General features: G+C 40.6%; 1 protein-coding gene across 1 annotated transcript; it reads right to left on the bottom strand.

The window, feature by feature from the left end:
• Positions 1-5,304: 5,304 nt before the first annotated feature.
• Positions 5,305-7,756, bottom strand: LOC110898806 (putative receptor protein kinase ZmPK1). The gene has a single exon (XM_022145648.2). It carries the CDS (start codon positions 7,746-7,748, stop codon positions 5,373-5,375), a length of 2,376 nt encoding a protein of 791 aa, XP_022001340.2. The 5' UTR covers positions 7,749-7,756; the 3' UTR covers positions 5,305-5,372.
• Between the last annotated feature and the right edge of the window lie 6,238 nt (positions 7,757-13,994).

Here is a 13,994-nt window from a genome sequence, read left to right on the forward strand (position 1 = left end):
GAAGTGGAGGAGATGGCTGACTGGATAGGATGTAAGGCCGATTTGGCCCCGTTCAATTACCTTGGCTTGTCGGTGGGAGCTAATATGAACCACATTTCCAATTGGAGACCGGTTTATGATATTTTCGAAGGAAGACTAACTCTTTGGAAGGCATCGGTTTTATCTATAGGGAGGAGGGTGATTTTAATCTGTTCTGTTCTTCAAAGTCTTCCCAATACTTCTTGTCTCTTTACAAAGCTCCGGTTAAAGTAATTAAAGATTTGGAAAGTATCATTAAATAGTTTCTTTGGGGGGGGGGGGGTTCGAGTGACGTTAGGAAGACTCATTGGGTGGCTTGGGATAGGGTGACAATTCCTAAGAAGGCAGGGGGTTTGCGCCTTTGTAAGCTATCGGATACCAATTTGGCTTTACTTAGCAAATGGGCATGGAGGTTTAAGTGTGAGATCGATAGTTTATGGGTTAAAGTGATCAAAGCCATTCATTCAAATAATTCGGGGTGGTCTTTTCTTCTGAGTAATAGAGCGATTAGGGGAGCTTGGTTAAATATTTGCAATTGCCTCAATAAACCGGTTGTCAACAACAAACCGATTCGGTGCTTCTTCAGAGGTGAAATTGGGTCGGGGAGCAATATTCTTTTTTGGTTCGATCCGTGGCTTGAGGATGTTCCGTTGAAAGAGGTCTTCCCCGAGTTATTTCGTTTGGAAACTGTGAAATTTTGTTCGGTTAAGGATAGACTGGAAGATGGTGGTATGTGGCTATGGAGACACGACCCGGAAACGGATATGGAGCTTGCGGAGCTTGCTAGGCTTTCGGGTAAGATTTCTTCGGTTGCTCTCACCTATGGCAAAGACAAATGGAGATGGCTGGGCGACTCTTCTGGGTTTTTTACAGTCAAGTCGGTAAAAACATTACTTAATTGCGGTAGCATGGTTCCCAGCCGGTTCATGCTTGACTAGTGCAAGTGGGTCCCGTTGAAGTGCAACATCTTTGTTTGGCGAGCAGAAATGAAGAGAATCCCTACGGCCGACGCGCTTTTGAAAAGGGGTATTGATATCGGCTCCGGGGTTTGCCCTCTTTGCGGCTTTGATGACGAATCATCGGATCACCTTTTCCTTTCTTGTAGTATTTCCGCTATTATATGTCAGAAGATTAGTATATGGTGCCGAATTCCTAATATTTTTGCGTTCGTTCTCAAATATTTATTGGAAATTCATAAAACAAGCGGATTGGGGGCGAAGGAAAAGAAGGTTGTGCAGGGTATCATCATCATTGCTTGTTGGTGTCTCTGGAAGGCTAGAAACAATAAGGTGTTCTCGGGTTAATGTGGAAGATATTTTTAATGAGAATAGATCGGTGGGCTTTTTTTGGTTTAAACATAGGTCCTCGTTTCGGTCCATTATGTGGAACGATTGATATAAATTTGTAATTATGTAGTGGTCGTTTTTGTTGTTTTTTATCCTTTCAAAAAAAAAACATTCTTTCTTTTACATTTTCTAAATTCACCTTAGAATAATATTTGCACGTAATCCAAAACAGTTTGAAGTTCGACCGAAGCATATTTTATCTCATATTCAATTTAACTGTGTTTTTAACTCGTTTTCTCCAAAACCTACAAAATGAAAAATAAAAAAAAATAATCAAAGTAGTATATTTCCTAGTTATATTTATTGGAACATGTACTATTTAGGTTTTTAGTATCGAGCCCTACGGGCCCGATTTATCCCTATATATTATAACAATTTTTAATGAAAGAGAATTCACTCTTTTACCATTTGTCACGCCATTACAAAAATAAAAACCCTAGCCGTTGCCACCGAGCTCAAACCCTAGACACCGTCGCTGCCCTGTCCAACCTCTATTTTATTTTTCGTTTCTTTTTATTTTCTAGTTCTTATTGAAAAAAGCTCCGTTATCGTTTGAAGACCCAAGCCATTTATCCGTCCCGTCAACCACTCGAAACTGACACCATAAATTCCTTTTTGTTTGAAGTTACTGCCATAATTATTCATTGGGTTATTGGATCTAATCACCCCCAACTAATCGCGTTTGGCTGTTGGCACTCAACTTTGACTTTGTCTCACACCACTCCCAACTTAACACATTGTTTGTCATGACACCCCGTCGTTAAATAAACACTAACTGGGTTAAAAAAATTAGCCTACGTGTCAATATAATCCAACATGGCAAGTGTGACGTGTAATGTAAACATGTTTCACCATCTTTATAACTCCAAATAACATAACCAAACAACACCTACATCTCGATCTCCCTCTCCTTCTCGATGTCTGACCAGCATTACACCGACCGGTTGCCGGCACCGGTAACCCGATCGGCCACTCGCGCCCCTCATCCTCTTCACCAAAACCCCACAATCAACCACTCCCCTGTACCTAAACCACCCTCCTCCCCTTTAGGTCAATGAGATGGCTGACCACCACCACCACTGTTTGGTGGTGGTGCGATGACGAAACGAAGAGAGAGAAGCAGAGATGAGTAACGAAGATGAGAGAGAGAACGAGGAGGTGGTGGCTTGGTTGATTGTGGCAGTGGTGAGAAAGGGAGAAAGAGGTGGTGGCTGGGTTGATTGTGGCGGTAGTGAGAAAAGGGGGAAGGAGATGATGTTGGCTGATGTTAGCGGTGGTGAAATCTGATGTTGAAGATGATGTTGGCTGATTTATATGTATTTGTTTTTTTTTTTTAATTTGAATCAAATTAAAAAAAAATAACAATATACATTTGAAAATAAAAAATTACACATCACCTCATAAAAACAGGCCATGTCACCATGTCAGCAAAAAGAACTAATCCAGTTAGTGTTTATTTAACGACGGGGTGACACAACAACCCAAGTGTTAAGTTTGGAGCCGTGTGAGCCAAAGTCAAAATTAAGAGTGTCAGCGGTGAAATGGCAATAGTTGAGAGTATTTAAATCTATTAACCCTTACTCATTAACCACACATTGGTTATTTTGCTTTGAATCTTGTTTGTTCCCTGCCACATGCGTTGAATGAGACAAAAAATGACATTTTTGTTTTTGTTGGTTTTAGTGTATTTGGGTGTTATAGCCATCTGAACAATACATACACAAGAAATTGATTATGGTTGTGAGCGTTTGACCCATAGTACTCCTCAAGTTGCTCATTGCCGCCACCCGTTCACCACTCTCTTTTTGTTTTTATTTATTTATGCCAACTTCGGTCCGCTGCTTATTGGACTACGGTCCATACTATATATTGTCGCAGACTTCGGTTAGCTGCTCCTTGAACCATGGTTCTTTCCTATTACCGCCAACTTCGGTCCACCGCTCATTGGGCTTCGGTCCTCCGCCACACCGTGTGCAGGACTATGGTCAGCCGCCTCGCTGCTATTTAGTTCGGTTTCTACTCCGCAGCTATCGTGCCGACGCATTGAGCTGGATTACGAGATCTGTTTGAAGACTATGGATGGCAAAATCAAAGCACAATATGGTTTTGTTGGCAAACGTTTGGGTATTCGAGTCGATTAAAGCTAGCACTTGTATCTTATTATTATTATCACTGGTTCTTTTTTTTCCATATTCTCTACCGCTCTGGGGAGTATTGGAACCTATATATTGTACCCATTTATTGAATCAAAGAGAATTCACTCTTCTAGCATTTGATAATATTAACGCATTTATAAAGTAATTAGTATGAAATAAAATGTATATAAAATGAACCATCAATCGGTCTTTAAGTAGAGTAGACTTTATGGTTATAGTGCATAAAACTGAAATTAAAATTTTCCAAAGATTTCTAACATATCAATTAGCTAAAAAACCAAATAAGTTATTCAATTTCCAAGTTACATGTGTTCATAAAATTGCTAAACGAAGACGCCTCGACGTCCGACAAGAACCTAACCCCAATCTCATTTCCAAACGTCAGATATCTAGGATATCTACAATTCCTAGATGAAGGATATATGGCATCCTCATGATTTTCATAATAACCATCTACCCAAAAGCTAGCCATATCCTCGACCCAAACATCAACTTTAACTTCAAACGTACCACACAATGACAGTGTGGATGAATATACATCTTTTAAAAAGGAACAAAAAAGAGACTAAGTTATTATTACGGCCAAGCATACTATTGATAAAAGACAGTCATGAACTATTGAGGATAACAAATTGTAACATCCCAAATGTCGATAAAATATACTTAGAGCATCCACAATCCAAGATGTATTTATGTGTTTTTAAATAGAGGGAAGGATGAGGTGGTGAAAGGAGATGATGATACGAAGGAAAGAAAGTGTGAATGTGTATGTCAGAAAAAAAGTGAGGCATGTAGAGATGGCAATGGGTCGGATATGACTAATCTCATACCCATAAGCGGTCGTAAAATCTTGTCCCATGCCCAATTTATTACCCGTCAGATATCGGGTATACCCGTACGACTTTCATGTATATATATTTTTTACTCTTCTTTATAATTTTATGTATTAAAAATCTATATAATAAATTAAATATATTAAAATGTAAATATATTATAATATTAAAAATCTTTATAATTGTGATAAATAACATACACATCATCATCACCGTAATGATATTTGATGTATTTAAAAATGTAAATATATTACAATATTAATCTCAAAAATTAATCTTGAATTTCATAACATATAAATATAAACTAGAATTAAGCACCCTCGCGTTGCGTCGGTGAGCGCAAAACTATGTCAAATAGCATCCATCCTAAGTAGGTTGGAACATTTGATGTTCAACATCCTAACGTCAGTGTAATCTTCCCGATTTCCATCCAAGTGTATAGAGTTTCGATGGGTTTTATCTTCTTTTTTTTTTTTTTTTGAACGACTGACAAAATTAATCCAGAGCATCTTGGGACACCCACTAGACCAAACGGAGTACTCCGAAAGTAATCCGGCGCCACCACCAATTCCACGGAAAATCCGGTAACCCACCCGCCCGTAGGCACGACGGTGAAATCACCAGTAAAACTCGTTTAGCTCAGGGATCGAACCCAAGTTTTCATGGGTCTCCTATCATTACCCACCAATGCCTCACTCCGCACCAACTGAGAGTTGAACCTGCATCTCTTAAGAAAAATGCAAGTCTTCCACCGCTTGATCTAGTGCTCATTGGCGGGTTTTATCTTTAACAAGTAGTGAAATTGATGGAAACTAACCATTTCTTAAAATCATTATAGACGGTAAATTGAAGCTATTAGAAGTCATTAACTTCAACCAGGTTGCAAGATTAAAGAATTGATGACTTATGTGACTCACATTTCTGAAAAGTTTTCGGGACATAGAAGATAAGTTTTCTTATGAATTTGTTGATATTTTATTCATTTATTATGTTACATTTAATTTCCATACAAACTATAGTTACATATGAAGTAGCATATTAACCACCTGGCTCATTGTTGGTCTTACCTCACTATCTTCCTCAACACACTGCAATGCAATCTCAACTAGTTTCTCCATCACACTCCCATCATACTCGCCTCTTATCGAACCATTTACCGTTTCCTCAACCCAACATTCCGTTTTCACTCTCTCTCGCACCCAATTCACTAGCCCAGGCTGCACATCACCATCACAATCATTTCGTGGACTCCGTCCTGTTATCATCTCCAACACCACCACCCCGTAGCTATACACATCCACTTTCGAAGTAATCGCAAGATTCAACACCCATTCGGGAGCCATATAACCTCGAGTCCCTCGCATCATGGAGAAATCCCATTTGTCCCCACCACCTCTGTCCCACCGTTTCGACAAACCAAAGTCGGCCACCTTCGGGTTGTAGTTACCATCCAACAGTATGTTATGCGGCTTCACGTCGCAATGGAGAATCCATTCCAAACACTCTTCGTGCAAATACGCTAATCCTTTTGCAGTACCTATCACAATGTTTAATCTTGTAGCCCAGTCGAGTTTATCGAGCCGTAAGTTATTCGCTAACGACCCGTTCTCCATGTATTCGTAAACTACCAGCCTGTGCTTTCCTTCAGCGCAGTATCCCCACGTCTCGATCAAATTCATGTGATTCATCCTCCCGATCGTGCTTATCTCCGCTTGAAACTCGTCTTCCCCTTGTTCGCCATTGTTTTTAAGCTTCTTTATCGCCGCAATCCTGTTGTCCTTTAACCGCGCTTTATACACAACCGAAGCACCGCCTCTCCCGATCTCTTCACTGAAATTGCGTGACGCCTTCTTCAGCTCGCTATACGTGAATCGCCTAAACCCCGTTGACGCTGGGAAGTACATTTGCTCGGTTGTAGACGAATGTTTACTACTACAATACCAAAAAAACACTATACAGAGGATTTCGATGAACCCAATCGTGCTCCCGACCACTATCATGAACCCAAGTGGCTTCGTGTTGTTCTTTTTCTCGTACAACCGTAAAAGCGGCGTTACCACCACACGTCGTGGACAGTTGTAGCTCGATCGGCCGATGGGTTTCGCAGGATTAAACGACAACACCAGCTTTTTTGGTAACTTGATGTATATAGTACCGTAGACGCCCATTTGATACCCGTTATGCAACGAAGATTTCAAGAAACAGAAAAAGAGTCCGGTCCCAACTTGCGATGCAAAGTTAAACCCCTTGCAGTTATTATCCTGCAAACAAGTCTTCTTGCAAGCATCAAGTGTAGTGTTGATGTGGAAACTAATATCATAGCCGTAGAATTCCGTATACGGAAGCACCATGAAGTCACAATCGTTATCCGCCTTGCACACATTCGATTGTTCGGGCTCACACCCGCGACTCCAATCTTGATCATTCACCATCTTGAACCCGTGTAAACAACTGCATCTTTTTCCCGAATCACGGGTATAAGTACACAGACTATTCGGTCCACACGTACCATCAATCCTACAAATATGCGAAATCGCCTGCCATTGAACTTCCCATTTCATTCCTCTACTTAAACTATAAAGTCTTAGATTACCATCCGTATCAAGCCGCATGATTCGTTGTGGGCCCAATCCGAAATCAGCGGATGTGAAGCTGAACCCGTCTGTTGAGTTAAATCGTCCGTAAGAGTCTAGTACGGCTGTTCTACCATCTATGTACTCGAATCTCCCAGCGAAATATGTTCTTACCCTCGGATCAGGCCAGTAAAGCGACGTCGTATCAGGACTGTTGTACACGAGTCGTAGAATACTATCGTTGTCGAAAAGCAACGAGTAGTAACCCGACGAGTGGTTAGTTAAGCTTCTGGAAGAAACAAGTTGTGTTTTTCTAGTGAAGGGTTGGTTTGGAAGAAGGGTGTCACTTGGATTATCGAAACTTTGCCAAATAATCCGGTTTTGTTGTTGAACTCGAAGCACAAGGTTACCTGTGTTAAGGAGTGTTAGTTCTAAGGAGGATGACTTTGACTCGGTCTGGGTTGACCAGATGATATGCTGACCGGCATCAGTGAGAACAAGATTGCCATCTTTCCACAGGGAGAGTTTTGATTTCTTCCCGTTTACGGGTGCATCTCGGTTAGCCATCCAGACCACGGTGCGAGGCGTTCGAGCACCGGATGTGGTGAACCATATTGCAAACACATAAGCGTTATCTCCAGCTTGATGAAACCCGGCTGTGAAACGGCCGTTTGGTGAAAGTATGAGGTCATCTTTGTTTTCAACGGATAAAGATGAGCCTCTGGTTAAAGCATGGGTTGAAGAGGCAAATGATGTTATTATGATTGTAAGAAGAAGAAGAAGATAATGTTGAAATATTGAGGGAGCCATGAGTATGAGCATATGGCCAGGTCTGGTTTAGTTATATAATAATATATGCTGTCATTTGACTTTTAAGTCGCATCTTATGTCATTTTTTTTGCGGAAAATTGAAAATTTGGTAGCTTTAACGTGACAGAAAAGTAAACTAGTTTTTAAATTTTTTTTTTTTTGAACGGCCAACAAACTCAATTCCTAGCACTCTCGGGGCACCCACTGAACAAACGGAGTACTCCGAGAGTAACCCGAGTCCACCACCAATTCCGGGGAAAACCCGGTAACCCACCCGCCCGTAGGCACAACAGTGAAATTACCGGTAAAACCGGTTTGGCTCAAGGATCCAACCCAAGTTTTCTCTGGGTCTCCTATCATTGCCCAGCAGTGCCTCACTCTGCACCAAGTGGGAGTCAAACCTGCATCTCTCAAAAGAAATACAAGCCCTCCACCACTTAAATCATTAAACTAGCTTTTAATGATTTAAAAACCTGGTTACATTTCTAGGTTGTTGGATGTTAATGAGGGAAATAAATAATCTTCTAAATTTCACTGATAGCAAAGTTAAGATAGAGTCTGAAAATGATAGATGTAGACAGCCTTACCTCTACCCCATAGGAATAGAGATGCTGCTTCCGGTAAGACCCTGGCTCGATTGTAGTTTTGTATCAAGCCTTGGACCTAAGACACATAACACTCAAACAATCGGGATAGAAACTGATTGGTGCATGTACTCCCGTGTCTTTCAGCTATCAACGTCACCACATGATACATGATTAACCATCTACCGCTTTTAACGTTATTTTCACGAAATTAGTAAAATAACGTTAAAGTTAGTATTATTTCACTTTTGCCCCCTGAGTGTCCACATATATACATTATATGTACACATCACAAGCGGGGCATGAGAGAAATAAATAAATGAAAAAGAAAAAAAAATATTATCTTCCTTCTAGTAATGAGATCTTGTTGAAAACTTAATGTTGTTGACTTGGTAGATAGAATACTACGACTTTAGACGGTGGAAATTTCCAAGAATGTCACTAGGGTCTCCATGTCAATGACTTCCACTGAATGATTAAATTTATGTTATATTTATTACTAAGAAAAATTGTTGTGGTGGTAAGTAGTGATGGAGTCGCATGTAAGAGTAGGGCGGACACCCCTCTTTAAAAATATATATATTTACCATATTTTGTTGGCAAAAATCTTTTTCTCTCTTTAGAATATTCGGTCAAACTATCCGATCTTTCTCTAGAAAATAGATCCTGGATCCGTCACATGTGATAGGTCGTCTCCTTTCTATTAAGTGGTGAAGGGTTTAAATGTTCCATCGTACATGTATAGAGTGTTTAGAAGTAACTTAGAATAAAATTATAAATAAAAAATAAGGTTGTGGGGTGTTTGTGTCATCCCCGACCACCCCCATCTGTCACATCACATTCCACCTCACATCACCTTCCTCTCCATCCCTTCAACGTGGGTGGTGTTCCCCTTCCCCTTCCCCTTCCCCTTCCCCTTCGATTAAAACCTTCCAAATCATCATAAACAACATATAACACATCAGGGAGATCGGGAGAAATCCACGGGTTTTATGAATTTTCTGATTAGTGACAGATCACACATAAAGTGAGAGTCATATGATCATAGCCCTTGATTACATGGCTAAAGGCTTAAAGCTCTAACAAATTGGTATACCAACTTGATCCTGTTAAATGGCTAAAATATATAAATTTAGATGTAATTTGATGTTTGGTTTCCTTCCTAACAATAAAGTGGTAAGACATCTAGTTTCATGTTTGTTCTAGTCATGATTAAATGATAAGAGCATCTACAACGCAAAACTTCACTAACCTCCACCTCAACGTATCATATCAGATTTCATACATTCCCAAAAAATCACAAAAAAATCACTTTTCCCGCAACACTAAAACTGTACAAGCCTCTACTTCATACTTCACTTTTTATATAAAAAGACACAAACTAATAATGTTTGTGTGCAGAACCCACCCTCACCTTGTGGACCAAGTCCTTGCAGCCGGACCATCATCCTCGAACCACCGCCAAAATGCAAAATGTTTGTGCTCATTGGGTTTGTGATGCTGGACCATTGGCAATTCAACATGAATGCGCTAAAGCTAATGGGTATGGGGGCCATGGAGAGGATGGTAGAGGTGCCACGAGGGCCATCGAGGACCGGGAAGATCACGCCCCACGGGACTGGTGCATGGGTGGCCTAGCATGGCCCATGTGTTCCACGGACCTAACAAACCCCACTCTGTCTCCCTCCCTCTTTTTGAAGTGCCAACGAATAAAAGTCCGGTTATCCAGGTTAACACAACGGAAAAGACGACTACAAAAAGCGCTGGATAACCCAAGCCGACCATCTCTAATTCTGGGGAAAATCCACCCTCTGAAGACCCACTACGGTAAAACCTGGTTAGGATCGGGTTCGAATTTGAGACCTATGACCTCAAACCCAAATCTTTACTTCCCCTTCAATCCAATTGAGCTATAGCTCATTAGCTTCTTTCTTTTTTTAGTATTAAAGAATAAATAAGGGGTTTTTCAGTATTAGACCATACGGTGTGTAGGGGCTTGAAGATGGGGCATTATGCGACACGTGGACCACGTGTCAGAACGTGGCGTGGTGCTAAAATGGACGGTGTGGCCATGTGGGAGTGGCGTGGTTAGTGGCATTTTTATAAAATAAAATATATATAGACATCAACCAATTAACACACACCCAAAATCCACCCACCAATCAAGAGCCTCTACTTCACAACCCAAATGTCCCCATGCCGGTGGAAAAGCCCAAGCCCAAACATAAACTACAAGGACAACGACGTTCCCGGGGTTGTGTGTGCGGCGTGGTGTGGCATAAACGCCATAAAACCGCACCCAGACCGTGTGGTTTTAAAGAACAAAAAAAAAGGAAGGGCGTTGGAGTGTGGGCATTTTGGTTCTTTAACGTCGGGTGCTCCACCTTGGGCTGGCGTTGCCCACTTGGCATGGAGATTCTGGCTGGTGTGGGGCGGGGGGCTGGGTGACATGGCGAGTTGTGGTTGGCTGGTTCAATGTAGGTTTTTTTTTAATTTTCTTTGTAGTTTTTTTTAAATTCCACATGGCTAGCCACGTCCAGCTAAGCGACGCCCCACCACTCCCCTAATTTTTTAGTATTAGCTTGTGGATCTCACCCTCACCACGTGTCGAGTAATGCCCCCAACCTAAACTCCTCCACACCCCTAGTTTGCCTTTTCCTATTTACCTAGTTGGGGTGATTAGCAAGGTAATTTAAAAAATTCTTGCTAACCGTATCAAAAAGGTGTTGGGGTCGGTTATCTCCGAAACTCAGTCGGCTTTTTTAAGGAGAGAAATATCCTAGATGGCCCACTCATAGTGAATGATATGTTTCGTGGATAAAGAAGGCGAAAAAGAAGGCGTTCATTTTGAAGATTGACTTCGAAAAGGCTTATGATAGTGTCCACTGAAAATTTGTCGGAGCTGTTTTGGAGCAAATGGGTTTCCCGCCTAGATGGGTCAACTGGGTGTATGGTGTTTTAGAATCGGCGAGATCGTCGGTTCTCGTTAATGGCTCGCCTACTTTTGATTTTCAGTGTTATAAAGGAATGCGTCAAGGCGATCCTTCGTCGCTTTTTCCATTTCTCATTGTTATGGAGGGTTTATCTTGCATGATGAAGAAAGCTTGCAATTTGGGTTCTTTTGACGTTCAAAATGCCTAATGGCGGCCCTTCGATTTCTCATCTTCTTTACGCGGATGACGCCATTTTTATGGGTGAGTTTTCGATTTTTAATATTAAAAATGTTTATCGCCTTCTTAGACGTTTCCATGTGTGCTCGGGGCTTAAAATTAATATGTTTAAGTCATGTATATATGGTATTGGTGTGGACGAATTGGAAACCAACCGGATGGCCGCCGTCTTGGGGTGTCAAACGGGGCAAATTCCATTTGTTTATCTTGGGATTTCGGTTGGGGCTAACATGAAGCAGATAAATAATTGGCGTATCATATTTGACATCGTGGAAAATCGGTTGTCAAAATGGAAGGCTCACTCAATGTCGATAGGTGGAAGGGTGACTCTAATTAAGTCGGTTTTGGAGAGCCTTCCAACCTATTACTTCTATCTATACAAGGCGCCGACTGCGGTAACTAATAGATTGGATACCATTTTTAAAAAGTTCCTATGGAGCAACATCCATAACGGAAACAAAGTTCATTGGGTTTCGTTGGACCGTGTGGCTTGTCCGGTTGATAAAGGGGGTATAGGACTTCAAAGACTCAAAGATATAAACAATGCTCTATTGCTCAAATGGGTTTGGCGGCACAAGGTAGAAGAGTCAAGTTTGTGGAAAAGGGTTGTTGATGCCATTCATAAAAGCAATAGGTCTTGGTCTATGCTTCCTAGTAGAAACAATTTTAAAGGGGTGTTGAGTAAGATAATTCAGGTGGAAAGGACTTTAATTGGTGGTCTTAAAATGCAAAATTATATAAGAGAGACTGTGGGGAATGGGAGAAATATTAAGTTTTGGCTGGATCCATGGTTAAACAATATGCCGCTAAAAGAGTGTTTCCTAAACCTATTTCGTTTGGGAAAAAAAATAAACAATGCTGGGTCACAGATTGTATAAAGTCTGATGATAATGGGGTGAGCTGAATATGGAGATGGAGAAATAACACTTTTACTATTGGTGAAGCTCTTGAATGGGGCAGTCTCGAATGCATGTTGGGTTCGGTTATCATCAGGGACAAAAGTGACACGTAGGAGTGGCAAGGCGCAAATGTGGATGGGTTTTTAGTTAAGAATATTAAGAAAATTCAGTAGGATTCTTTGGATTATAGCACGCGATACGTTATGGAATGGAGTCGAATGGATTCCTAAAAAGTGAAATATTTTTGCATGGAGGTCGGAGATGGATAGACTTCCTACAGTGGAGGCGTTAAGGAAGAGAAACGTCGTTGTTAGCTTGGGTGGATGCGTTTTTTGCGGTTGCAAGCAAGAGACTTCAGACCATTTATTTTTGGGTTGCATGGTGGCAGCGGTGATTTGGAAATGGGTTAGTAATTGGTGTAAAATCCCTAATAATTTTGACTTCTCGGTTAGGGACCTGTTGGAGTTCATAATTATATTGGTCCTGGAGAGCTCAGGAAGAAAGTTGTTCATGGCACGATCATCTAAGCATGTTGGTGCATTTAGAATTCTAGAATCGAGAAGATTTTTTCGAATAAAGACGGGAGAATTGAAGACATCACGAGTAGAATTAAATCTTATGATTTTCTATGTTTTAAGAATAGATCTAAATATAAATCTATTTCTTGGAATAATTGATGTAATTTTGATTTTGTATAATTCCGTTGTAATTCTCGACGTGGTTGTGAAGCGATGGTTTTTGAATGTATACGTTTCGGACAAAAAAAAACACAAACTTTTCGTCTCATCAGTGTGGACATAAGACTTTTGAGCCAATAGGAAAGAACCAAATCTTTTAGTGCAAAATCGTGTCATGAATCATATTGAAAAAGTCAAATTGACAATAATAACTATTTGTATTTATTTAAAGATTCTTGTGTCGACATATGGGTGTACGGGGTGGAGTCGGCAAAAGGGATCGGCAATCCCTTTGCTGATCGGCGATACTACCGTCACTTAAGTTTGCGTGCGGGATCAAGTTAATTCGGGGAGAGTATGCCGCTTCGGGAAAGAAGAGGGAGAAGGTAAGTGGTGAGACCCATATCTAAATCAACCAATCATATTTTTTTTTAAATTAGTTTGTCTAATCTGAATTTAGGCATGAACCTCTTATGTTTTTTGGTTAATAGGCAAAAATGAGAGGCAAATTACATGATACAACATGATTGAGTACGAAAAAACTTTGCCTAATCCCTTTAGGCATGCACCCCTTATACTCTAAGGTATAGATACCCTTCTCTAAGGTATAGATACCCTTCTGTCTTACTTGTTATCCTTACCTCTTAGAAAATTATCCTATATATTAAATCTCCAATGCTTTGAACAGTAACAAAGAAAAACTAGCTGTTAAACAAAAGTCTAGCATCAAAATACCAAAGCATCTAGAAATATAAGCCAAGATTTTCGGCTAAAATAACAAAGAAAAAAATAGCATTATCCTATTATCCTAAAACCACATGGCAGAGAATAATATCACCCTGCCATTGGTTCAAATGGGCAGCCGCCGCTTCCTTATTGGATCAACCAGTTTATTATTTTATACACGCCTTAAAATTACGTTTTTGCC

The sequence above is a fragment of the Helianthus annuus genome, chromosome 13 (assembly GCF_002127325.2).
Source record: "Helianthus annuus cultivar XRQ/B chromosome 13, HanXRQr2.0-SUNRISE, whole genome shotgun sequence".
NCBI lineage: Eukaryota > Viridiplantae > Streptophyta > Magnoliopsida > Asterales > Asteraceae > Helianthus > Helianthus annuus.